At 45.5% G+C, this 24,583-nt stretch overlaps 1 protein-coding gene across 3 annotated transcripts in view; it reads right to left on the reverse strand.

Annotated features, from left to right (window-relative positions):
- Window positions 1-1,560: 1,560 nt before the first annotated feature.
- The window catches only part of DLEC1 (DLEC1 cilia and flagella associated protein), a 122,612-nt gene continuing 99,589 nt past the window's right edge, over window positions 1,561-24,583 (reverse strand). For all 3 annotated transcript variants that reach the window (XM_083189100.1, XM_083189102.1, XM_083189101.1), the window contains exons 30-39: window positions 23,848-24,071; window positions 16,003-16,170; window positions 12,564-12,686; window positions 12,350-12,444; window positions 11,926-12,013; window positions 11,587-11,781; window positions 6,984-7,145; window positions 6,740-6,893; window positions 4,381-4,504; window positions 1,561-1,784 (exon numbers count right to left, since the gene is read on the reverse strand). In XM_083189100.1, the coding sequence (XP_083045226.1) occupies window positions 1,661-1,784; window positions 4,381-4,504; window positions 6,740-6,893; window positions 6,984-7,145; window positions 11,587-11,781; window positions 11,926-12,013; window positions 12,350-12,444; window positions 12,564-12,686; window positions 16,003-16,170; window positions 23,848-24,071 (1,457 nt within the window). In that variant the 3' untranslated portion in view covers window positions 1,561-1,660. The remainder of the gene's footprint in view (window positions 1,785-4,380; window positions 4,505-6,739; window positions 6,894-6,983; window positions 7,146-11,586; window positions 11,782-11,925; window positions 12,014-12,349; window positions 12,445-12,563; window positions 12,687-16,002; window positions 16,171-23,847; window positions 24,072-24,583) is intronic.

The raw sequence follows: 24,583 nt of genomic DNA on the forward strand, positions 1-24,583 counted from the left end.
CTGATGGCAGCAGGAGCTCACACGGTGGAAGAAAGTACCACTCAGCAGGACAAACTCCTCAATATCTACCATTGTAGGTATGGTATACACTGCCATATATGATACCAGGGGGTAGATGTAAGAATACTAGTTATGGTATGAGCGCACGTTATGTGATTACCGGCACATGGTAGGGGTGCTAAACAGCCATCTGTCATCAGCATGCCCATACCATATGCAGGGCAATGAATGGTCAGTAGCACAGTCCATTCTGACACCTGCAGCTATCAATTTCATCAGTTGTCATTGCCCATTCAGCAGGGACAGCGTTGTCTCTGGCTGTCACCTCTGTGTTGCATAGGAGATTCACACATGTCCAGTCAGCCGGGACTCAGAAGAGAGACAGCACATTAGTAATAGGCTGAACAACTGGGAGGGGCCAGGCAGGGATTGCCAAAGGAGTGGGGTTATCACGCTTCTTCTTGTTCCCAGTGCAGTGCCTAGTACCTACCCAAAGTGAGCCAAGGAAAGATAACCAATAAATCAGCAACAGGTTCTTGGACACCTTAAGCTGTGTACACACTGGGGCGATAAGGGCTGAAATCGCTGGCAATATGGTAGCTGGCGACCATATTGCCTGTGATGGGAGTGTGCCCGGCAATAAATCGCCGGGTGCGCGCTCCTGTTTTCAGCCCTGTTCTGATCGCAGGAGCTTGCTCCTGCAACCAGCTGATTACCTCTGTGGCACCGCCGTTAGAGGTTCCCTTTCATCAGCGACCATCTCTGGTCGCTGATGAAAAGGAGAAACTGAGCAATATATCTCCCCTGGCTCATTTATGCACACGGGGAGCCTAGGCTATCCTTTCTGGTCTGATCCTACAGAAGAGCTACTTTAGCACAATGTCAATGATACATAGGTGTCAGACTGCCCATACTGACCCCTGTCCACTGGTGAAAGAGCCTACAATGGCCACATGAACATCAGAACTGAAACATGAAGCAATGGAAAAATGTGGTCTGGTTTGATGAGTAATGTATTTAGTAACATGTAGATATATACCAGTGTATGCTAGTATTTAGTTGGAGAAGAAAGCCACTAGAATATACTATGAAAAGTCAAGCCGGTGGAGGCAGTGTGATTCTTTGGGCAATGATCTGCAAGGACACCTTGGTTCCTGGCATTCCTGTGAGTGTTACATTGACACATAATGCCAACCTTCGCATTGCAGCAGACCAAGTTCACTCTTTTGTGGCAACCGTATTCCCTGATGGCAGTGGCCTTTTCGCAGGATAATGCACTTTGCCACACAGTAAATTGTTCAGGAATGGTTTGCAAAACATAAAGAGATCAAAGTGTTAACTGGTGCTGAATCTATCGGAGCACCAGACCTACTGGTAAACAGTCCAAGCCATGGAGGCCTCACCTCACAACCTAACATAGGTACACAACATGTGGTGGTATGAGCCAGCAACATGGCGATATGTTGTAATGATAGGATTTATTTGCCCTGGTGTGTAAACAAATATTACATTTACGAATGTTTATTAGCCTTAAGCAAAAGAATAATTAAGTTATACTAGTTAAAGGGAAGAAACAAAAAATCCATATTTATTATGTCACATATGTACATTGTATACACATTACAGTTGCACTAAACAGAATCTGGTTGAGTCTTGTCAGCTACACATTAAGTAATTTCTCATATTTCTCATCGTAGGATCCTTGCCCTTTAATTTGTAGTCTCAAAGACTTCTCTCCCAGCATGCCGTGCACCATGACTACGGTTTGGTAGTCTGTGTTTGTCCTATGAGAGCAAAATATCCCAGAAAGATAAGTTAATTTTTAGATACACCGTATGAAAAAGAATATACATTTAATATGTAAAAACTCCTATAAAGGCTTTTTTCTGTAAAAGGATCTGCGTTTTGTATCACGATGTGATTCTGACAATCTCAGCTGCAGATTTAAAGAATCAATAATTTAAAAGGCAAAAACCAACATATTCGGTAAAATTGTGCTTCACAGAACTCTGATCCTATTTCATAAACTTCCTGCTGTGGAAATGCAGTTTTCAAATGAATGTGAATTATTTTATTTACTAGGTTTGAACTTCACAAGGAAATATCCCAAACACATTGGGGGAAATTTACTAAGACGTGTATTCTATTTCACATGTGATTTTGCTATGGGCAACCAATCAGAATCTACTTCTTTATTTAGCACCCTAGAAGATAGTAGACGGGATCTGATTGGTTGCCCATAGCGACATCACATGTGAAGTAGAATACACATTTTAGTAAATTACCCCCATTGTTTTTCCATCTGATCACACAAGCAGTCTGTATGTATGTGTCGGGGATTACAGACACCACAGGCTCAGGGCTAATGAGAATGATGGAATATATATATATTTTTTTATTCCTATGAACTTTCAGAAAAGTTACATAGAAACAGAATTTGACGGCAGATAAGAACCACTAGTCTGCCCCTTTTTTTCTGCAGAATACAAGTTCTGATGCTAGTTTTATATAACTGTGAGATTCGTGTGGAAACCTGTTCTTACACCTGTAGCTGTTCTCATTAGTATCGGGTTATATCCGCCCCTGTCTGGGTGTAATGGATGCGTCTGAGACAGACATCCTGTCACCGCTCACGTGCTTCTATTGAGCAGGAAGTTGGCTTTCATGCCACTTCCACGCGACAGATGAGTTCTGCGTAAATATATGTTCACCAATTTCAGAGAATGTGATCCACCAACAGATATATCATCTCAATTGCACTAGTGTTCCACGTAAATAAGCGTATAGATCAGAGGTTCCCAAACACAGTCCTCAAGAGACCCTTTCTGTCTAGGTTTAAGGGTAATTATGGCTCAGACAGATGGTTAAATCAAACTAATTGAGGTACTTATTAATGGCCCCCATACACTAGGGTGGTTTATCCAAGCGGAGAAGTCGTCTGCGAATCCCCCTTGGACCTTTCCAGTAGGGTGGCCAATCCCAGGATCGGCTGGATCCTGGGATTTGGCCCCAAAATGTCCAGGATTTCAATGTAAATGAGGAGGTGGAGCATTTTTCTTTTAGGGATGCCAATCTCGGAATCCCAAAATTGAGCAGTTTTGAAAAAAATGCCCCGAGATTGGCATCCCTACTTCCCAGGTGACCGGATCGGATGCAATACCTCAGATTGTTTCTGCAACTGATGCGATTCCCAGGCTTGGGTATAATGCGCACAGGCCGTGCATCACATCGGACTTGCTGTCAAATGCATGTGATTTGGATGCTTTTTATGTGATTGTATAAAAGGTGTCCAAATTGCATTGAAATTGTCTTGTGTATGGCCAGCTTATGTCTCCAGTGCTCAAGCTTGGTTATTCTTAAAACCTGGACAGTTTTAAACCTGGACAGTGCCTTGACAATCGAAATTGACAACCTGTGGTACAGAACATTCATGGTCAGCCCAGTATGTTGAAATTCACGAGATTCACATCAGCCTGGCCCTCTATGTCTAGCTAGGTTTCAGGAGTGAAAACTACCAGCACATTGCAGATAGAACAGTTAGACAGCTGGGCTCAATACTCCGGCGTCGTTCCTGCATAAATATCACATCACAACTCCACCATGGCTGCATCCCACATTACAGCATGTATAATGGCTAAAGAACAACATCCTCCCTCTTAGCTACATCCCAGATTACAGCAAGCAGATTGACTACACAACACCGCCATCATGGCTACATCCTAGATTACAGCAAGCAGATTGACTACACAACACCGCCATCATGGCTACATTATGAGATTATAACAAGAACAGTGACTGCAGCCTCTCTAATTCTAGACACCATTCAAACTTGTAAATGATTGACCCCGATAATTGAGACATTACCAATGAAGCCTTTTGGTGATATTGGTGTACAATGTAGGAGGATAGAGATGACTGTCGGAAACCTGCTCATTCAAGGTGTTCAGAGAAACATTGTGCATTTCCCAGCTAGCATTACACAGGGTTTTTAAGACCGCTTTCATTATGATAACTTTAATTTCTAGGGTGGACATAACACTGATTGTTTCCTTGTCATCTTCCGCCAATAATAATGTGTTGCGGAAGTAATAAAGAGTTGAGTTGTGCGGTGTTCAACATTGGTTAGGAGGAAACTAACATAGTAATGATCTCCCTAGCATGTATACCTCTTTGTTTGCTCTATCGTTTGCCTGCAGTCCTGATCAGACCAGGGATATTATCTGTGCTATTGCACATTGGATGTTTATGGGATGAATATTCCCACGATTGGTATCGGCTGCAGTGCTTGTACGTGTAATAGTACAAGTGTTATAACAAGTGTTAAATGCTCCCTATGCCCAGTGGAAAGCCAGTATACCGCAGTATAAGTGTGGTCCTTACCTTGGGGTGAAGGTGATTAATAATGCCTCCTTACTGGTAGATATGTGACTCATGTGGGCATCAAGCATTCCACTGCTTGGGGAGATGGAAAATACCCCCTGTGCGCTGTGTCTTTCCTGCTTGTCTAAACACAAGAACAGTGAGTTATAAAGTGTTCACCTGTCATTAATAATAGTTCCTACGAAATCAGCGCCATCATGCCAGTGTCAGGGACCAGTCTGATTCTGTAATGGCTGGAAGGTGCCCCCTCAGTGGCAAACGCAGGATTTTCAGAAGGGGGTTTCCAAAGGGGCGGAGCAAAGCACAGAGATGGACACTTAGGTGACCCAGTATATGCCGGGTCAATTAAAGTATTATAGATAGACCAATATAGATATATATATAGATATATATATACATACAGGGGCGTCAACAGCAGTGTAGACCCCTGGGCATAGCAATGTATTGGGGCCACTACTGATCCTCCAGCGGTAGGGGTGGGGGAAGCTTTGATGTCCCCCGGGTGGTAGGGGGTATTATATCACCCGCTCAGCATGTAGCGCCTGGATCAGTAATTTCCATTAATTACCCCTTTACTGTACAGATGGTGGGAGATGGAGTGGGAGAAGAGGGCATTGGGCTGAATGAAGGGGCCCTGACACATAACAGGGTGGTAGAGGATGTTTAATATGCAGAGGAGGGGTGTATACTGGAGTGGGCATATTATCCATAATTTTCTGGTGGGAGGACAGCTTGCTTGACTGCAGATATCTCCAGTTCCCAGAAATAGATTTATTAGATTTTAATGGAACTAAAATCTAGAGAATCCCACCTACCAAATGGTATTGGGGACTAGGGGATCAGAGTTCAGGAGGTAGAGCAATCTGCCAACGAGAATATAAAACTACATACCAGGTGTGTGGAGCTGGAGCAGTAACCAGCTGCTGGAAGGCTGATATCTCTGGTTCTGGGAACAGTAGAGACAAGCTACTAGTGTCCACCAATGGGGGAGAGTCCCAGTTTTTGGAATATACCCTCAGAGAAACTCTGAGTCAGACAGAACCTGAAATATCTGACTTGAAAGAGCAATTAACAGGCTTGGATGGGGACCACTGCTTTGAAGTCAGATATCTCCGGTTCCCAAGGGCCGATTTTTAAAATTCTTATACCCATGGAAAGAGGGGACCCTCAGCTTTCAGGCTAGGGCCCTTAGACTCCTTGGGGGGTTTCTGGGTACCCAGAAACCCCCCCTGCGTGCGCTACTGCCCCTGATGGTCAAATGCACAAGCTTCTAGTATTGTAGTTATATTTATAGTAAGTGGGATAAGAAGACCACTAATTGGGGAATTCAATTGATGGTGTTATCGAGTAATTCAATTGTAGCCTGTTTTTTTCATGCTGTAATTTACCTATTTTTATGCAAAAACATGTACAGTATCTGCTATAAGTTCCTGGATCCATGTGTCCTCGTGATCACGGCTGCTAAAACATGGCCACTATCCCAGATCTCTCGGGCAAGTGACAAAGAATCTGAAATATTGCCAGCTAATTGAATTACCCCCCGTGGAGTTGATTTTAGATAGTGTGGCGAGCGCAGCGGGCCACCGAGCCCGAAGCGTGCCCTCCCCTCGCCACGCTTCGGGCTCGGTGGCTCGCTGCTCTCGCCACACTATCTAAAATCAACTCCACGCCGACGTGGATAGTGGGGGTATGAAAAGGTCGAAAGGACGCGTCCTGCCGCCCCATGCGGGCTCGCTTCGGGTTGGCGTTGATAGTGGGGGTGGCGTTGACAATGGGGGTGCATTTACCATTGTAAGCACCCATCAGGGTGCTTGTACAATTAAAAATCGCATTGCATGCCATTTGCTTGTAGGCAATGCTAATCGATATTTAATTGTACATTCATGTTAATTTACGCGAATACCACATTGCATACCACTATATAGGGTATGCGATGGGCGCCGTGCTAGGAAACATGTACCGAATATGTAATTAGATGGTGAGTGAGTTGCAAATTAATTTGTGAACAGCGATATTTGCGCAAGCATTTCCCAGGCTTACACGGTGCAGGATTTCCCTCTGTTTGGACAGGGGCTATCTGATCACAGGCCTCTGCAATATCACACAGCGGCAATCAGGTCTGAATTAGGCCCTTTGAGAGAGTCTGCCCATTTTTCTAAACTGCAATCATTTACATTGTAAAACCCGGTAACTTCTGCTGTGTAAATGATTGCCGCTTTGAAAATGACCTGCACAGCCTTCAACTTGCAGACTACAGTGCTTGGCTCCTTCGTTCTGTCAGAAAAGTGCTGTAACCTAGCATCTATCTTGCCCCTAACACCAGAATTGGATGCCAGTCCTTGTCCTGCACACTATTTACCCAGGAGCGCTGTCCAGTAAGTTTTGGATCCACTTTTGTTCATCAGAAAAACCTCTAGTGTCCTTGTTTGTCCCACAAAGCATGTGCCGAAGTCCGCGGTGTCACAGGAGAGCTGTAACGCTGGCACCGTGAGGTACGCAGTCATGGGGACTTCCTGCAGAGATAACAATGGCCATGTCACTGGGGCAGCTGTATCTGTCTGGTGTACAATACTGCTTTGTGCTATTATTCCCTCTGTACATACCTGGGTGCTCTTATTACTGTACTCAATAACCAGCTGCTGTGTGAAGTGCAGCTTCCGTCCTCCATCCTCTGCTTGCAGCAGCTGTACCCCAGGCAGCATCTGATCATCCGGCAGGTTCTGGTAGCTCAGCAGTTCCAGCGTAGTGCAGAACGACACTTTCACCTAGGCAGTGAGAGCCTCGTTAGTGGGACGGGTTCCAGGCAATGGACAGATCGAGCTTACACCAATACACCAATTGTGGCCACAGGTGATAAGACCAGGGCCGTTTCTAGACAATTTAGCTCCCAGGGCGAAAAAAAAAAAATGCGCCCCCCCCCCCCCCCAAATACATAACATGGTATAGAAGAAATTGAGCGTGCCTCCGGCGCGCGCCGAAATAGGGGTGTGGCTTAATTTAAAAGGGGTGTGGCTTAATATAAGGGCGTGGCCTAGCCAGAAAACAATTACCTTACATCACACTTTTGCGACCTGCGTGACCAGACATTGGTTACCGCAGGAGTTGTCATTGTCCTCCTGCACTTAAGTTGGCGGGCTGAAGGCCACACAGTGACATAAAAAACATAAAGGCCCACACAGTTACCTAGTACACCTCACAGATCAAGGCCAAACAATGACAGGCTACTTAAATCATTATACACTATTTATCCATGATGCCAATTACACATGACGCCGCACACCGTGATGCCAATTACACATTACGTCACACACTGTGATGACAATTACATATTACGCCGCACACCGTGATAAAAATGACACATTTTTGTTGCACACCGTGATGCCCATTACACCCCACACTGGGATGGCAATTACGCAATACTCCCCACACCGTAATGCCCATTACACATTATGCCCCACGAGCCGCTGCCGCACAACTGATGCCATTTACTAATATGCCCCCACAGTGCCACACATATATGCCCCCACAGTGCCAAATATGCCCCCACAGATATGTCCCCACAGATATGCCCCCACAGTGCCACACATATGCCCCCACAGTGCCACACATATGCCCCCCACAGCGCCACACATATATGCCCCCACAGTGACAGCTATTCCCTCAAAGGCCACACATATGCCCCCACAGCGCCACACATATATGCCCCCACAGAGACAGATATGCCCCAACAGTGCCAAATATGCCCCACAGTGCCACAGATATATGCCCCCACAGTGCCACAGATATATGCCCCCACAGTGCTGGATATGCCCCCCACAGCGCCACACATATATGCCCCCACAGTGACAGCTATTCCCACACAGTGCCACACATATGCCCCCACAGCGCCACACATATATGCCCCCAGTGACAGCTATGCCCCAACAGTGCCAAATATGCCCCACAGTGCCACAGATATATGCCCCCACAGTGCCACAGATATATGCCCCCACTTTGCCACAGATATATGCCCCCACAGTGCCAAATATGCCCCACAGTGCCACAGATATATGCCCCCACAGTGCCACAGATATATGCCCCCACAGTGCCAAATATGCCCCCCACAGTGCCACAGATATATGCCCCCACAGTGCCACAGATATATGCCCCCACAGTGCCAAATATGCCCCACAGTGCCAATATGCCCCACAGTGCCGGAAGCAGCATATACAGTAACTCACTGTGCGTGCCTCCCCCTGCTGCCATCGCCTCTGCTGCAGTGCTGCCTCTTGTTCATCTTCCTTGGGGAGGGGAGGGGAGCGCACCGCATGTCTCTCCTTCCCCTTCACTGAGCTGTCAGCCATCCATACATCGCGGGCTGTCTCCTGATTGGCTGACAGCCCAGTGACACAGTGAGAGAGGGGAAGGAGAGACGCACGATGCGCTCCCTCCCCTCCCCATGGAAATCAATCAGCGGCGCCGGCGGTGGACGGTGAGCGCTGAGAGGCGAGCCGTAGAGGGGGGAGGAAGGGAGGCAGCGCTGGGGGGAGCTGCTGCCGGGCGCCCCGGCTGTTTATTAGAGGTGGACAAGCCGTGCGGCGCCCCGGGCTGCTGCACGGCTTGTCCGCCTCTAGAAACGGCCCTGGATAAGACATACAAAATGACACCCAAAACTTGTGTCAACCTTTTTTGTGTGGACCATTTCCATGTCGATCTGTTGTACTGTCTACCATGTTGAGCATATGGGGGTAACCTACTGACCGTCTATGTAAAACCTGTAGATCCATTAAGCCATATGCAGCAGGACAATGATCCAGTGTTTCTTATCTTTACCTTGCGGCCTTTTTCCTAATGATATTGCGACTGACCCATAGGGTCTAATGGGACCCTCTACTTTATATGAAGCATCTTTAGCCGTGTGTATCTATGCGTTACCAGAATGCGCACATTAATAGTATTCATATCATTATATACTATGTAACAGCGCCTGTCCTGTTATGCATCTCCTCTCCATGACACTAGGCTGATAATGTAGCAGCAGGCGTGGGCCTGTCTGTATGCTTGGAGCATCGCTTATATACAAGTGCACGGTAATTTTCAATATCAAAGGGCAGTAAAGTAATTACATAGGGCCTTATTTTGGTTCATTCTTTCTGACAAAATCGTTCTTAGATGGGCAAAACCATGTGCACTGCAGGTGGGGCAGATGTAACATGTGCAGAGAGAATTAGATTTGGGTGGGGTTTTACTTCAAAGTGAGATCTATATTGCAGTGTAAAAATAAAGCAGTCAGTATTTTCCCTGCACAGAAACAAAATTACTCACCCAAATCTAATTCTCTCTGCACATGTTACATCTGCCCCCCCTGCAGTGCACATGGTTTTGTCCATCTAAGAAGGAATTTGTCAGAAAGAATGAACCAAAATAAGGCCCATAGTTACATAGTAGGTAAGTCTGAAAAAAGACTTGCGTCCATCTAGTTCAACCTGGTATAGATATCCATTGCTGATTTGGTAGGTTCTGATATTTTACAGACAAATTTTATTTCTTATTTGTACCCATGGATGTTTTTCTCCAGTAAATGTTTGTCCAACTTTGCCTTGAACACATTTAATGAGCTAGCCGTTACCACCTCTCTGGGAAGAGAGTTCCAGAGTTTGACTGTTCTGACCGTAAAGAAATTCTTTCTACTAGCTGAATGAAATTTTTTTTCTTCTAATCTATACTCATGCCCTCGTGTCCTAGATTCCTTTCTAGTAGACAAGAGGGTGTGTGACAGTTCCTTATATTGGCCCTTGATATACTTGTACATGTTGAGCATGTCCCCCCTTAAACGTCTCTTTTCTAATGTAAATAGTCCCAAATTGCTTAATCTCTCCCCGTAGCTTAAATTCTCCATTCCCCTAATAAGCTTTGTTGCTCGCCTTTGGACTTTTTCTAATGCTATGATGTCCTTTTTATAGTGTGGGGACCAGAACTGCACTCCGTACTCGAGGTGAGGTCTCACCAATGCTTTATACAGTGGCATAATTACCCTTGAGTCCCTAGTTTCCATTCCCCTCTTAATACATGCCAGAATTTTGTTGGCCTTTTTTGTAGCTACATTACAATGGGCACTACATCCCAGTTTGCTGTCTATTTGGACTCCTAGATCCTTTTCAAGTATGGAATTACCCAGTTCCTCTCTGCTAAGGTTGTACTGTAACTTGCACACTGGTTGTGTCTCCCAAGGTGCATAACCTTACATTTATCTACATTGAACCTTATCTTCCATTTTTTTGCCCACTCATCTAGAATTGCAAGATCATTTTGAAGCATGGTGACATCTTCTGATGATTTGATGACTTTGCTAAGTTTTGTATCGTCCGCAAAGATGGATACATTGCTGAGTAACCCTATCCCAATATCGTTAATAAAAATGTTAAACAAAATGGGCCCCAAAACCGAACCCTATATTGAGCATATGCTGCCTGTATGCATCCCAAGAGGCACCGATAATGCTGTCGGAGGAGGAATCTACTAGTATACTGAATAGCAGACAAAGGGTCTCTCCCTACTACAGTGCGACGTTTGTATATTCTCCCCGTGCTCGCGTGGGTTTCCTCCCACAATCCCAATATATACTAGTCTAGTAGGGTAACTGGCTCCCAACAAATTAACCCTAGAATGTCTGTGTGTGTGTATGTACCTGTGGTAGGGAATATAGATTGTAAGATCCACTGGGGCAGGGACTGATGCGAATGTTAGATTATTCTCTGTAAAGCGCTTTGGAATTTTATGCGCTATATAAGAAACTGTTAATAAATACTTATCCCCTACTCCTACCCTGGCAGTACTTTCCTGTGGTCCCATCTCTCCATCCCCTGCAGTGGGAGCTGGTATTAGAAGTGGATTGGATGTAGGCACTTCCACTAAACCTGCCTCAGGACAGACTTTGTAGAGTTGTTCTATAGCTACACAGTCCGATGCAATCATTCTCCAACTGCATCTAGCATCTGTCCTGACTGACATCCAATGGTTCCGTGTCAGGTGTAGATATGTCTCAGATGTGTAACTAGATGCATAAATGTAAAATAATCTCTAAAATGGTCAAGCGGCCATTCCTGTAAGGGAACCGCCAGGCTTGGGGCATACTTGTGGTTGGTGTTACAATGAATGGCCTAGGCCTTAGGTCACAGCTAGTAATGGTTCCAGGTGTGTAATAAGAAGGCTCAGGCTTGCTCATACCAGTGTATTTTGTTGTGGTTGTAGCACCATCTGCCCTCCATGCTCCTCGCGGTCACTCTGTGATGTCCTGATGCTTTTATTTGGATCCATGGCTGACACGGCGAAAGGTTTGGACAGTAACAGGCGGAAGTATAATGGTGTCTCCGTGCAGTTCTTCAGCTTTAGGTTTCGGGTTGTTTCAAATGTAGTTAGAATCTGAATAGGAAACATTGTGGTAGAAGCGCTTGTGTTACATATCTGATGGATCCCACTCTCTCTATATAAATTATTACTCAATGGCACATTAGCATTTGGGATCTTCACAAAACACTAACGAGAAAGAGCAAGGTGTATACTGACTGGTGATGTCCTGTTTGGAATGAGGTCACTTGCTGCGGAGTAGAACACAAGCCCTTCCTCATCCTCATCTTCGGCCTCTACAGTCAGTCTGTGGAGATAGATAGGTATTGTGTACAGACACATGGTGTGATTCCTTACTGTGTATACATGTTACATACAGTACAGCATGTGACTGCATCACCTGACCCTACTGCAGCAGTAGGCACTGTGGGCATGATGTATGACCACACCCAGTTTTCATGTGTATGCCCAAGGCACGATCTTTATGTCCCAAATGTTTCCCTTTTTGGTCTCCCTTTTCTTAAATTCCTCCCGGGCCCCCAAAGCCTCAATCCAGCATCTGAATGGGACCTGGAAGCCCCTGTCCAGGGGTAATACCTGATAGACTTCACAAACTGCAAATCCAGGATTAATCTGTACTCACAGAGACGGCTTCACAAAGGCCCGGAGTTCCATTCTTATAGGCTCCACCCCATATCCCTGCAGACGTCTCACCTTCCCAGGTATCAGTTTTGCAGACTAGAAGAGAAAGGTGAATGGTTAAGGCACATAAAATAAACACATTTATTCCTTACTGGAAGTTACATGACCCAGCTTCTGAAATGAAGTAAGCGTCAGAGAAGTGAACAAGTGATTACCTTGTCATCCAGGCTCAGATATCCCAGAGCGTATCCGCTGCACTCGATCTTATTGGTGATGTCAGACAGCATTAGGGGCGTGAATGACACATGTATAGAGCTGCACCTGCCAGCAGGCACAATCTGCAATACAATCAGTGTCATGAATAAAGCTACATATACAAGACAAACAGTAACATATGTGGCGGTATGGAGGTAGGTAGTAACATATGTGGCGGCATGGAGGTAGGTGGTAACATGTGGCAGTATGGAGGTAGGTGGTAACATGTGGCAGTATGGAGGTAGCTGGTAACATATATGTGGCGGTATGGAGGTAGGTGGTAACATATGTGGCGGTATGGAGGTAGGTGGTACCATATATGTGGCGGTATGGAGGTAGGTGGTACCATATGTGGCGGCATGGAGGTAGGCGGTAACATGTGGCGGTATGGAGGTAGGTGGTAACATGTGGCAGTATGGAGGTAGGCGGTAACATATATGTGGAGGTAGGTGGTACCATATGTGGCGGCATGGAGGTAGGTGGTACCATGTGGCGGTATGGAGGTAGGCGGTAACATATATGTGGCGGTATGGAGGTAGGTGGTAACATATGTGGCGGTATGGAGGTATTAGACAGTAGTGAGCCATGGATTCTGTGTAGGGCTGGAGGGATCCACCCGCACAAGATAGAATAATTAGATAAGACCACACCTAGAGGCTGCAGAGTGTATAGGCTGTTGCAAAGTACAGTCAGTCTGGGAGAGACTGCCCTGAGTACACAGCCCTGGACAGCAGACAGGACTGGAAAGACTCCGGGACATTGGCCCTGATTCAGGTTGGCTCAGGAAGATGCGAACAACACCTGAGACGCTGCCTGGATAATTTATCCCCCGCCGAATCCCCTCAGTACCATGCAAGGGGATGTGTACAAAAACGCATCCCTCACATGCTTCCACTAGCAGGGGAAATCATTGACCATCGAATGATTTCTCCTGCCTTCCCAAATAGAAGTAGGTGAAAACGGACATTTATTTAACAGCGCAGTGGCGAAGAAGGGGAGCTGCCTACCCCCGGCAGGCATTTTCCAGGCCGCATACCCAGTGATGTCACCACCCCTGCCTGCCTCTGGCCCTCCTTCCCCACAACGAACGGCCCGACTTGCTGAAGCCATTCGTTGCCAGGGTCTGCACATGTGCGAATACATGCTTGCGCACGCGCAGACCCCCAAACATCAGGCTAGATGCCCTGTTAGGAGATCTGGACTATGGCTTGACATGCATTAGGTCAACAGACAATAGGTCATCCACTACTGGCCGACATGGACAGTAGCATGACACAAGCAAAATGTAGACATTGTAATGGTCGACACATGAAAAGGTCACTTGGACTACCACTTGGTGTGGTAACGTGTGCCAAGTGAGGCAAAATGAGCCAACCACGGTACATTACGTCACGTGCTCAGTTGTCGAAAATTGATACCAAACAAAAGTGAGAAAATCATTTCAATCTTTTTATGTGTTGACCTTTTCCTTTTGGGGGTCAACCTAATTACTTTCGACCCTATGATCCACCCCTCTCTGTTACGATAGGGGTCAAGCAGCGAGCTGGTGCCCTGGATAAGGCTAGGTTGTTTTATCATTTATGTTAAATGCTGACAGTAAAGCACCAAAAACACAGCACCATTTAGCACTGTACCGAGCCAGTGACCCCAGGCCGTTTCTTTGCTATTTTCTGACACTCATAGAGGGGAAAGTTGAGGAATGCTAAAATAAAGGTTTACATGCATGCTTTGTCAATATCTGACTTTTTCCTTAATTAATGTCGGTTGGAATGGAAGTAAGGCGGGGAGTGGTAGAAATAATATATGAGGTTTTCTGAGTATGGGTAAAGAATGTGTTTTATTTGTTTAAGGTGATGGGTTAGGGCAGGGCTGGGCAACACCGGCTTTCCAGATGTTGATGAACTACACATCCCAGCATGCCTTGCATCAGTTTCAGCATGGCCACATAGCAAAACTAATGCAAAGCATCCTGGGGTGTGTAGTTCATTAACATCTGGAGGGCTGGTGTTGCCCAGCCCTGGGTTAGGGTGAGGGTGATGGGAATGAGTGATAGGTATGAATGATGGGAGAGTGAGTGATTGGGAAGAGTGTAAGGATAAGTGAGAATGATGGTTGGTATAGTGTGGTATGGCATGTGGATTGAATAGGGGAATAAGGGTATGGAAGGGTTTAAATGGAGTAAGGATACGTGTTCTCATTTCCCGGATCGGGAGGTAGTAGATATTAGGGCTAAACCATAGTTAAAGGAATGTTATTGAATAGCATTATTGAGTAGAATAATAGCATTAACCCCACAAGGGGCACTGTTGCATGTCTTCCCCCCAGAGATACCTAATACATCCAAATATCTGGTGGGTCAGATACTTGTAGCAGCTAGAAAATCTATTGCACAACTATGGAAACAGGAGAAACCACCAGAAATATCACAAACCATTAATAAAATAAACTATAGCTTTAAAATGGAAACATTTGCCACCGGACAACAGGCTAAGATTAGAAGGAAGTGGGGAGGCTGGGAGGAGGACATGCATTGGTGGAAGTAGCTGGGGAAAAAAAACGCAAACCCACCGATAGAGTCCGTAACGAAGGGAAGAGAAGGAAACAACAGGGCAGAAGAAAGAAAAGGGGAAAAGAATCAGAGCCATAACCATAAGGATAAAATAAATAAAAATAGTCACTGAAGCTGGGCCCCAAAGGGGAGGGGGGAACAAACTTCTAATGAACAAGAAATACGCCATATAGGGCTATAATTAAGTACCTATCTCTGTCTGTACACATTTTAATTTTGTCTCCTGCTGAATTTACCTAGAAACACGTAACATTGTTATTGTGTGTATTGTGTCTTACTTGTTTTGTTTTGGAGCACGGATATGCTCCAAATTTTGTATGGTCTTGTATGTTTTAAAAATTTTGAAAAACTGAAATAAAGAAATATATATATAAAAAAAAAAAAAGGAATGTTATTGAAGAGTGATGGTGAAGGTTGGTGGGGAGGGGGGAGGGGGTGGGGGGGTGGGGTTTGGGTTTCCTGGTTTGATTCTATATATGTAAAAAAATGTATGCATATATTTTTGAATAAAATGGATGCAATTTTCAATAAAAGAAGCATTATCCCAGAAGGCCGCACATCTCCATGGGTAGAGCGTTATTTATGAATACCGGTGACCTTGTAACTTATAAAAGCTGCAATCCAGAGCAGCCAACAGCACTAATTTACGGACATTATAGTCACTATATTAACATTAATATTTTCTTGCAAATAAAATATAAGCACATATTAACCCAGGTGCCATGATCTATGCTACATGACAAAATCAATCAATTAATCTTCTAGAAGATGGTGGAAAAGATGCTAAGATACTTTTACAAAACATTATAGAGAAGTTGTATTTTATTTACCGTCTGTCTAGGAGTGATGCAGTATGGGTAATCGGAGGCAACTCCCTCGTGAGGTCTCAGAATAACAGAAATTAATTTATGTTCTGGTGATAATTCTCTTTCCTGTTCATTATTATTCTCATTCACTTCTTTGTCTGCCTGTTCCATCTGTTCTTCATCTTCTAGGTGCTAAAGCAGAAATAATTGTTCTACAATTAATAATTATAATAATAATACACTTTTCTAATGACCACTGAAACAAAATAATATCACATTTGGATTAGGGTTATACTGCGGCCAGTGGCGGGACTAATGAATGGTGGGCTAGGGTGTAACAATATACTTCTGCTCCCAACCAAGAGACTCTGCGATTACTGAAGGTGTTTCCTCAAAAAAGGGCGTGGCCTAGTAGGGAAGTGAGTGTGACAGTGGGACAACACTCAAGGCTATTAAACATACAGGGACTCAAAGATAATTCCAATCCTAAACTATGCACATCCTCAGGGAGAAAGTTGCAGTGGCTCCACCGCCAACTTGAAGGGTGATCCCATCACACCTCATTTAAACTGATAATGTGGCTTGTTGTATATAATGTCTGACACATTATGATGCCGCTGGCTCTGGGCCCCTTTACTGCAGTGGGCCCCAGTGCAATACTCTAGATGAGCCACGACTAGTGCCAACGCTGGATGTAGTAAGTGCTAGTATTAAAAAAGAATGTAAGCAGTGGCGTAGCTTGTGTAAGGCAGCCCCCGCTGCCGCTTGGGGGAGCAAGCGACAGCGGGGTCTGTGTGGGCGCAGGGCTCTCATGGCTGTGGATCAGGGAGACGGAGGAGGGGTTACCTCGTCTCCCTGTCAGTGCAGCAGCGGCTGGCGTCTAAAGTTAAACTCCTCCCCCCCTTCCTGCCAGCGTGCAGCAGGAGCGTCTGGACTCTGGTGTCTAAACCCGCCCCCCACACACAAACCTGTCAGTGCGCAGAGGCGGCCGGCTTCTCCCGTTCTCCGTGCCAGGCTGGGAATCCTCCGTATACACTGACAGCCTGAAACTCCGTCCGCACAGGCTGTCAGTCAGATTAATGTTTCTGCTACTGGGCACGGAACTATTCCCTTGACGTGAGTCCTCCTCCCCCTCCAAATACTTATGTGTTCTATGTTCAGGGCAGACAGTTTAACTATATGAGACCCTTCTTTACTACTGCTGATTTTTTTATATGTGTATGTATGTTATGTATGTATGTGTGTGTATGTGTGTGTGTGTATGTATGTATGTATATGTGTGTATGTATGTATGTATGTATGTATGTATGTCCGGCACTCCCAGCTAGCAAAAGATCTACGGCTCCTGGTGCCCTCACAAATGGATACCCAGCGTGTATAGAGGTGCGGCACCAGTGGCGGATTCAGGGGGGGGGCACCCGGGCACGTGCCCCCCCTGTTATTCAGTTTGTAGATGAGGACCAGAGCTTTCCAACGAGCCCAGCCCCATGTCTCTAGCCCCCCGGGAACCGGAGATATCGCCTGGCAAAGCTGTAACATTTTTTCCCCATAGGATAATATGGGGCCTGTCAATTCCGACCCCCACCCAGTTCCAACGGCTGCCAGTTCCCCTCTGGCATCACAGGAGCTCAAGGTTGATGTCATTCAATTCCAAATCGCTGGGCCTTCAATATGATACCAGGATGGTCCATATCGGTCAATCGGTTCCAGAGATATAGCATGTAAATCGATTTTTTTTTTTCTTTTTGAAATGTAATTTCATGGCTGTTCATGTTCTTTGAGGGCAGATTACTCTGGAACCAAACGTTCCAGTTTCACTGGACCAAAATCATTCAAAGCCCACTCAAAAGTTCTTCAATATGATACTTGTCTCATGTAAATGGGTCAGTTAGTTCCAAAGATATAGCCGGTAAAATGAGATAACTGGTTAAAGGGGGGGAGGGGTGGTTTTCTCTCCCCCTCACACCAGAAAATGCAGGGACTAGGCTGGTGTAAAAGGGGCCAACCTGGGAACGCATTTTCTGGTGTGAAAAGGGTATTATTTCAAATAGCTGGGACCTGCAGTGCCCGGAATACAGCCAGGCTCTGCCACTATCAGTGGCTATCACTTCTGCCTGGCGGCAGCTGTCCCCCATTTACCACGAGCATGTATTCCCCATTGGCAATGAGCATGTAATTCCACATGGCATCGAGCATGGAACCTCTGGAATGAGCATGGAACCCTTGGCAATGAGCATGTAGATAAGCAGCACTTACTGTAATAGGCGAATCTAGAATTCTGGTAATGGGTGGTCCCAGAACTAGACATAATAGCAGGGGGACCTTTGCGCGGCGTAGCCGCGCGCCAAAAAGGGGGCGTGTCCCCATGGAAAGGAGGCGTGGCATCACAAAAAGGGGTGTGATATTACACTTTAGACCATACACGGTAATGCCCATTACACATTTTAGCAAACTCCGTAATACCCATTACACATAATGCCACACGCCGTAATGCCAATTACACATTAGGCCACACACCATAATGCCCATTACACATTGTGCCACACATCATGATGCCCATTACATACTATATAACAAACCGTAATGCCCATTACATATTTGCCACATAAGTGCTGCTTACCTACGTGCTTATTGCTAGGGGGTTCTTGCTTAATGGGACCATAGTACCCATTACACATGATGCCGCACACCATAGTACCCATTACACATGATGCCGCACACCATAGTACCCATTACACATGATGCCGCACACCATAGTACCCATTACACATGATGCCGCGCACCATAGTACCCATTACACATGATGCCACACACCATAGAACCCATTACACATGATGCCGTGCACCATAGTACCCATTACACATGATGCTGCACACATAATGTCCATTACACATGATGCTGCACACATAATGCCACTTACACATGATGCTGCACACCGTAATGCCCCTTACACATTAAGCCACACATTATGCGTAATGCCCCCACATACTGCCACTTGTAGCGTCCCTTAAGCAATGCCCCCAAAAGTGCCACTTACTGTAAATTTTTATATGAGCCTTCGCTGCTGCTGCAGGGAGAGATGGAGTGCGGTGCAGCTGCTTCTATGGGGAGAGGAGCAGAGCGCAGCGCAGAGCACGCTCCCACTCCCCTCCTGGTGTCCCCTCTAGCCGAGTGGACATTTAAAATATTATGCGCGCTGTTGTGCGTGATGTCGGGGGAGCACACCGGGCGCCGGCACCACATGATTAAAGGGGGACGGGCTAAGGTGAAAGCGGGGAGAAGAATTGGTGCGGAAGCTGCAGGGGTGACAGTCATTGACAGCTGCTCAGAGAGCAGGGGGCTGTCCGGCTGTATTCAGAGCACTGCAGGTCACGGCTGTTTGAAATAATACCCCTTTCACAACAGAAAATGCAGGGATTTACCTGGGAATGTGGTACCAGGATCATGCAGGGACATTCCCAGGCTGACCCCTTATACACCAGCCTAGTCCCTGCATTTTCTGGTGTGAGGGGGAGAGACGAACACTCCCCTCTCCCTACACCCCTTTAACCAACAAGCTATATCTTCGGAACCAACTGACTCATTTACATGAGACCAGTATCATATTGAAGAACTTTTGAGTTGGCTTCGAATGATTTTTGGTCCCGTGAAACTGGGCTGTTTGGTTCCAGAGAAATCTGCCCTCAAAGAACATAAACAGTCATGAAATGACATTTAAGAAATGAAAAAAAAAAAAAAAAAAACGGTTTAACCTTAATATCCCTGGAACCAATTAACCCATATGGATCCATCCTGGTATCAGATTGAAGGCCCGGCGATTTGGGTTTGACTGACATCAACCTTGAGCTTCAGTGATGCAGAAGGGGGAACTGGCAGCTGTTGAACTGGGTGCGGGTCGGAATTAGCGGGTCCCATGTTATCCTATAGGGAAAACGTTCCAGCTTTGCCTGGCAGTATCTCCGTTTCCCAGGGGGCTAGAGACACGGGGCTGGGCTCGTTGGAAATCCCCATCCCTCAGCTACAAAATGGGCGAATGGGTGGTCCTGTGCACCCCCGGACCACCCCCTAGATTCGCCTATGCTTACTGTATGTAGCATAATTTTTAATAGGCATTATGGTGTTTGGCATAATACATAATGGACATCATGCCATGTAACTTAACGTGCAATGGACATTATGGTGTAAATGTTTAATGCGCGCCTTTGGTGGACAATGTCCCTGTTTATGAAGCGTATTGTGAATTTTGTCTTAATCTGTGTGCCATTATGTGAATTCTGGCTCAATCCATTTGGCATTATGTGAATTTTGTCTCAATCCGTGTGGCATTATGTGAATTTTGGCTCAATCCGTGTGGCATTATGTGAATTTTGGCTCAATCCATGTGGCATTATGTGAATTTTGGCTCAATCCATATGGCATCTTATGAATTTGGCTCAATCCATGTGGCATTATGTGAATTTTGACACAATCCATGTGGCATTATGTGAATTTTGGCTCAATCCATTTGGCATTATGTGAATTTTGGCTCAATCCATTTGGCATTATGTGAATTTTGGCTCAATCCATTTGGCATTATGTGAATTTTGGCTCAATCCGTGTGTTATTATGTAAATTTTGGCTCAATCCGTGTGGCATTATGTGAATTTTGACACAATCCATGTGGCATTGTTTGAATTTTGGCTCATTCCATTTGGCATCATGTGTAAGGGGCAAGTATAATGGGGTCTAGTATTTTGTTGCATAATGTGTAGAAGTTGTATATGGTGTTGTACACTACACTCAAGGACATGCCCCCTGTTGAGTGGCCACACCCCCTTTTCCAGAGCGCGCCTTCGGCGCGTGCACAACTACATCCTTCACTTTTGTTGCCATAATGGGCCTGCGTACTTTAAATGCCAGGGCCTATTTTTAATCCCATTGCCACCCTCTCTCTGCCGCTCTTAGCATGTACACTGGCACCACTAACACTGGCCCTCCCCCACCTAAACCCTCTTTTATCATGGTGCCCCCCCTGTCGTTTTATCCTGGATCCGCCCCTGTGCGGCACTCAGGACAAATTAAACCGACTCACAAATTAAACCGACTTGGTTTTATGTGTCCTGAGTGCCGCACCTCTGTATACGCCATTATATATATATATATATATATATATACATACATACACACACACACACACACACCACACACACATCATTACTAGGCAACTAGGGCATAAAGATTTGTGGCATAATGTGTAGCAAAAAGATGGAGCAAAAATGGGCCATGAGTCAGGGATTTATTTTTCCTGTGGTGGCCAAAGTTTGTGCAGGTTGTAAAACAGGTATAAAGTAATCTTTTTTGCAAGACCACAGCCCTTGCAGCAAGGCCACAAACCTGTTTTTCAGAAACATGCATATGCTTTATTTTGAAAATATCTATGGGGGCACATTGCCTAAAACCTCCCTGTTTGTTTTACCAAAATGGTATGGGGAGGGGGCGCCAGGAACTTTTTTGGCAGGGGGGAGCAAAATTTCTAGCTACGCCCCTGAATGTAAGATCACATTGTTGACATGCTGACAACAGTGTCTACATGACACTGTTGAAACAGACATAGGTCCTTATTCTGGTTCACTCGCAAAGTCAAATTCCTTCTCAAATGGACTAAACCATGTGCACTGCAGGGGGGGGGGGCAGATGTAACATGTGCAGAGAGATTTAGATTTGGGTGAGGTATGTTGTTTTTGTGCAGGGAAAATACTGGCTGCTTTATTTTTACACTGCAATATAGATCTCACTTTGAAGTAAAACCCCACCCAGATCTTAATCTCTCTGCACACATTACATCTGCCCCACCTGCAGTGCACATGGTTTTGTTCATTTGAGAAGGAGTTTGCCTTTGTGAGTGAACCAGAATAAGGGCCATAATATCAACATTGTCAGAACGTCGACAGTTGGTTTGTCTACACTGTAATTACACATTTACTTGAAATGTAAGTGCAGAGGCGTAACTAGACATCCATAGGCCCCATAGCAAAAGTTTGTATGGGCCCCCTACTTAGCAACTGCTGGTAATAAATGAATAAAGCACATATACCTTAGACTGTAAAGATGGGCCCCCTTCAGCTCTGGGCCCCATAGCAGTTGCACCCCTTGCACCTATGGTAGTTCCCTATGGTACCTATGGTAGTTTTTGTAAGTGTAACCCTAACTGCAGCCTAGCCTTAACCATAGCTTAACCTCTAATTTAACCCTAGCCCTTAAATCAGTTATTTGCATTCTACTGTAGCTGTCAACATTCTAAAAACCATTATGAATCTCGACATTTTGTCCATGCCAACATTCTGTATGATGACATTATGACTGTGTACTGTTACGATAGTGTAAAATGAAATAGAAAATAAATGAATTGTAAAGACAGCTGCAACTACAGTTTAATGATGAAAATGCTAAATCATGCACTTGGGTCTAAGAAACCCAAAGCCTAAATATTGTATAAACAGCACTACAATGGAAACTAAAGACTACAAGATTTTACTATCTATAGTTTGGTGCAGAGAAAGAGGGGACATGATAGAGACTTTGAAATATATCAAGGGGTTTAACCTAGTCCTGGAGGGAAACATTCTTCAAATGAAGGGAAGTAGTAGAACACCACATGCACTGACACTGGAGGGAGGGAGGTTTAGGGGAAATTTTACAGAAAAATACTTTACAGCAGGGTCACATTGGGGCCCACACCGTACCCATTTTTCAATACATACCCCTCCGAAGTCCAGCAATGAAGGCAGCAGTGCTGCTGTAATTGCTGAAACCATGGTCACGTTGCCATTTTTTCAGAGTCCTCTAGTGCTCAGACTCCTCTCTTAAAGTGCCCCTGGTTCACAGAGAGGGAAGTGACTTGTAACAGAATTCTGGACAGATACTCAACTAGAGCTCATCGTGGGGAATTTATAATGATTTGAGAGGTCGTAGCCTGGATTCCAAGATTATAAAAGCGCCAAGACATTTCCCATTCAAAGTGGGGCAAGAATGACCTTGAAGGGAGAAATATGTTTGGTTCAGGAGCTTGTTATATATTCCAGTGAACCCTGTTTTTGTACACTGTTTGGAGTATAAGGCTAGTAACAAATCAGAGATATGTTCTAAGTGAATATTAGTTAATTATAACGTTTTTTAGTAGTTTATCTGTGGCATAAATAATGTGACCTGCCTTAGTCCTCAGGGACATTGGGAATTTTTACGGAAACTGGGGCACTTAAATGTTTGGCTTCAGTCGGGATGCAGGCACTCACCTAATGTGACCAGGTGTTACCTGCATTGGGATAACAAGTATCAAACAGGAATCTAAGATCCCCATTACTGAAAGATATTCCACAAACTCCATTCTCAAATTTCCATGAGATCAGACCACACCCCCAGAAATGAAATTCCAATTCTCTGTTTTCAATACACAGTCCATTCTTCTGCAGCCCCTAATCACTTGGGTGTGGTACAGGGGTCCGACAGTCGGGATCCCGACAGTCATTAGCCCGACGTCGGGATCCCAGACAACATGGTGAGCGCAACTAAGCCCCTTGCGGGCTCGCTGCGCTCGCCATGATGCGGGCACGGTGGCTCGCTATGCAAGCCACCTATTCTATTCTCCCTCTACGGGGGTCGTGGACCCCCATGAGGGAAAATTGACAACGGCTGTCGGGAACCTGGCTGTCGGTGTTTTGACAGTCGGGATCCCGACGTCGGGTAAATGCCTGTCGGGATCCCGACTGTCGGGATCCCGTCCGGCGGGATCCCGTCCGGCACCCAATCACTTACGTCTGGACAAGGCCTTAATCCTCTTCAATTGTGCCATAAACTGACTTCTCTTTTATTTAGGCTTGACCAAATACTTACATCGGTGCTTCTCTGAGAAGCTGAAGACATAGACCATGGTGTACTAGGGATCTTATCCCAGTTAGGAGGAGATCCTTCACTATCTGGAAAATCCAAATTGGAACCAACAATTTCATTCCCATCTATGTCCTTCAAAGGAAAAGGATCTCCATAAAGCATCACAAGGTCTAGAAGCTGGAAACTACCATGTTCTCGGTTATAAGTCTCCCAGTCAATGCGAATGTCTGAAAGTGAACGAGAAGTGAGTACAGCAACACACACTAACATTAGTACAAGAGTGCAGATGTTGCACTATCTGAGAGCTTGAAGAGTGGGACCCACAATCCACGCTGCCTGGCTGTCCACCCAAGCAGGAGCCTCTCGACCTACACCCCCGAATCCCATTCCTTTTATGCCGCAGCAGCCTCCCTACAAGTAGCTTTGTGTCATTGTCTGTGTTCTTTTGCCCATATTAATCTTTTCCTTTTATTGGCCAGTCTCAGATATTGACACTCTGCCAGCATCTTCACTGTAGACATTGACACTGGCATTTTGTGGGTACCATTTAATGAAACTGCCAGTTGAGGACCCATGAGGTGTCTATTTCTCAAACTACAGACTCTAATGTACTTGTCTTCTTGCTCAGTTGTGCACCGGGGCCTCCCACTTCTCTTTCTACTCTGGTTAGATCCTGCTTGTGCTATTCTCTGAAGGGAGTAGTACACATCTTTGTAGGAAATGTTCAGTTTCTCTGCAA

Source organism: Crinia signifera, chromosome 5 (assembly GCF_055691185.1).
Source record: "Crinia signifera chromosome 5, ASM5569118v1, whole genome shotgun sequence".
In the NCBI taxonomy this organism is placed as follows: domain Eukaryota; kingdom Metazoa; phylum Chordata; class Amphibia; order Anura; family Myobatrachidae; genus Crinia; species Crinia signifera.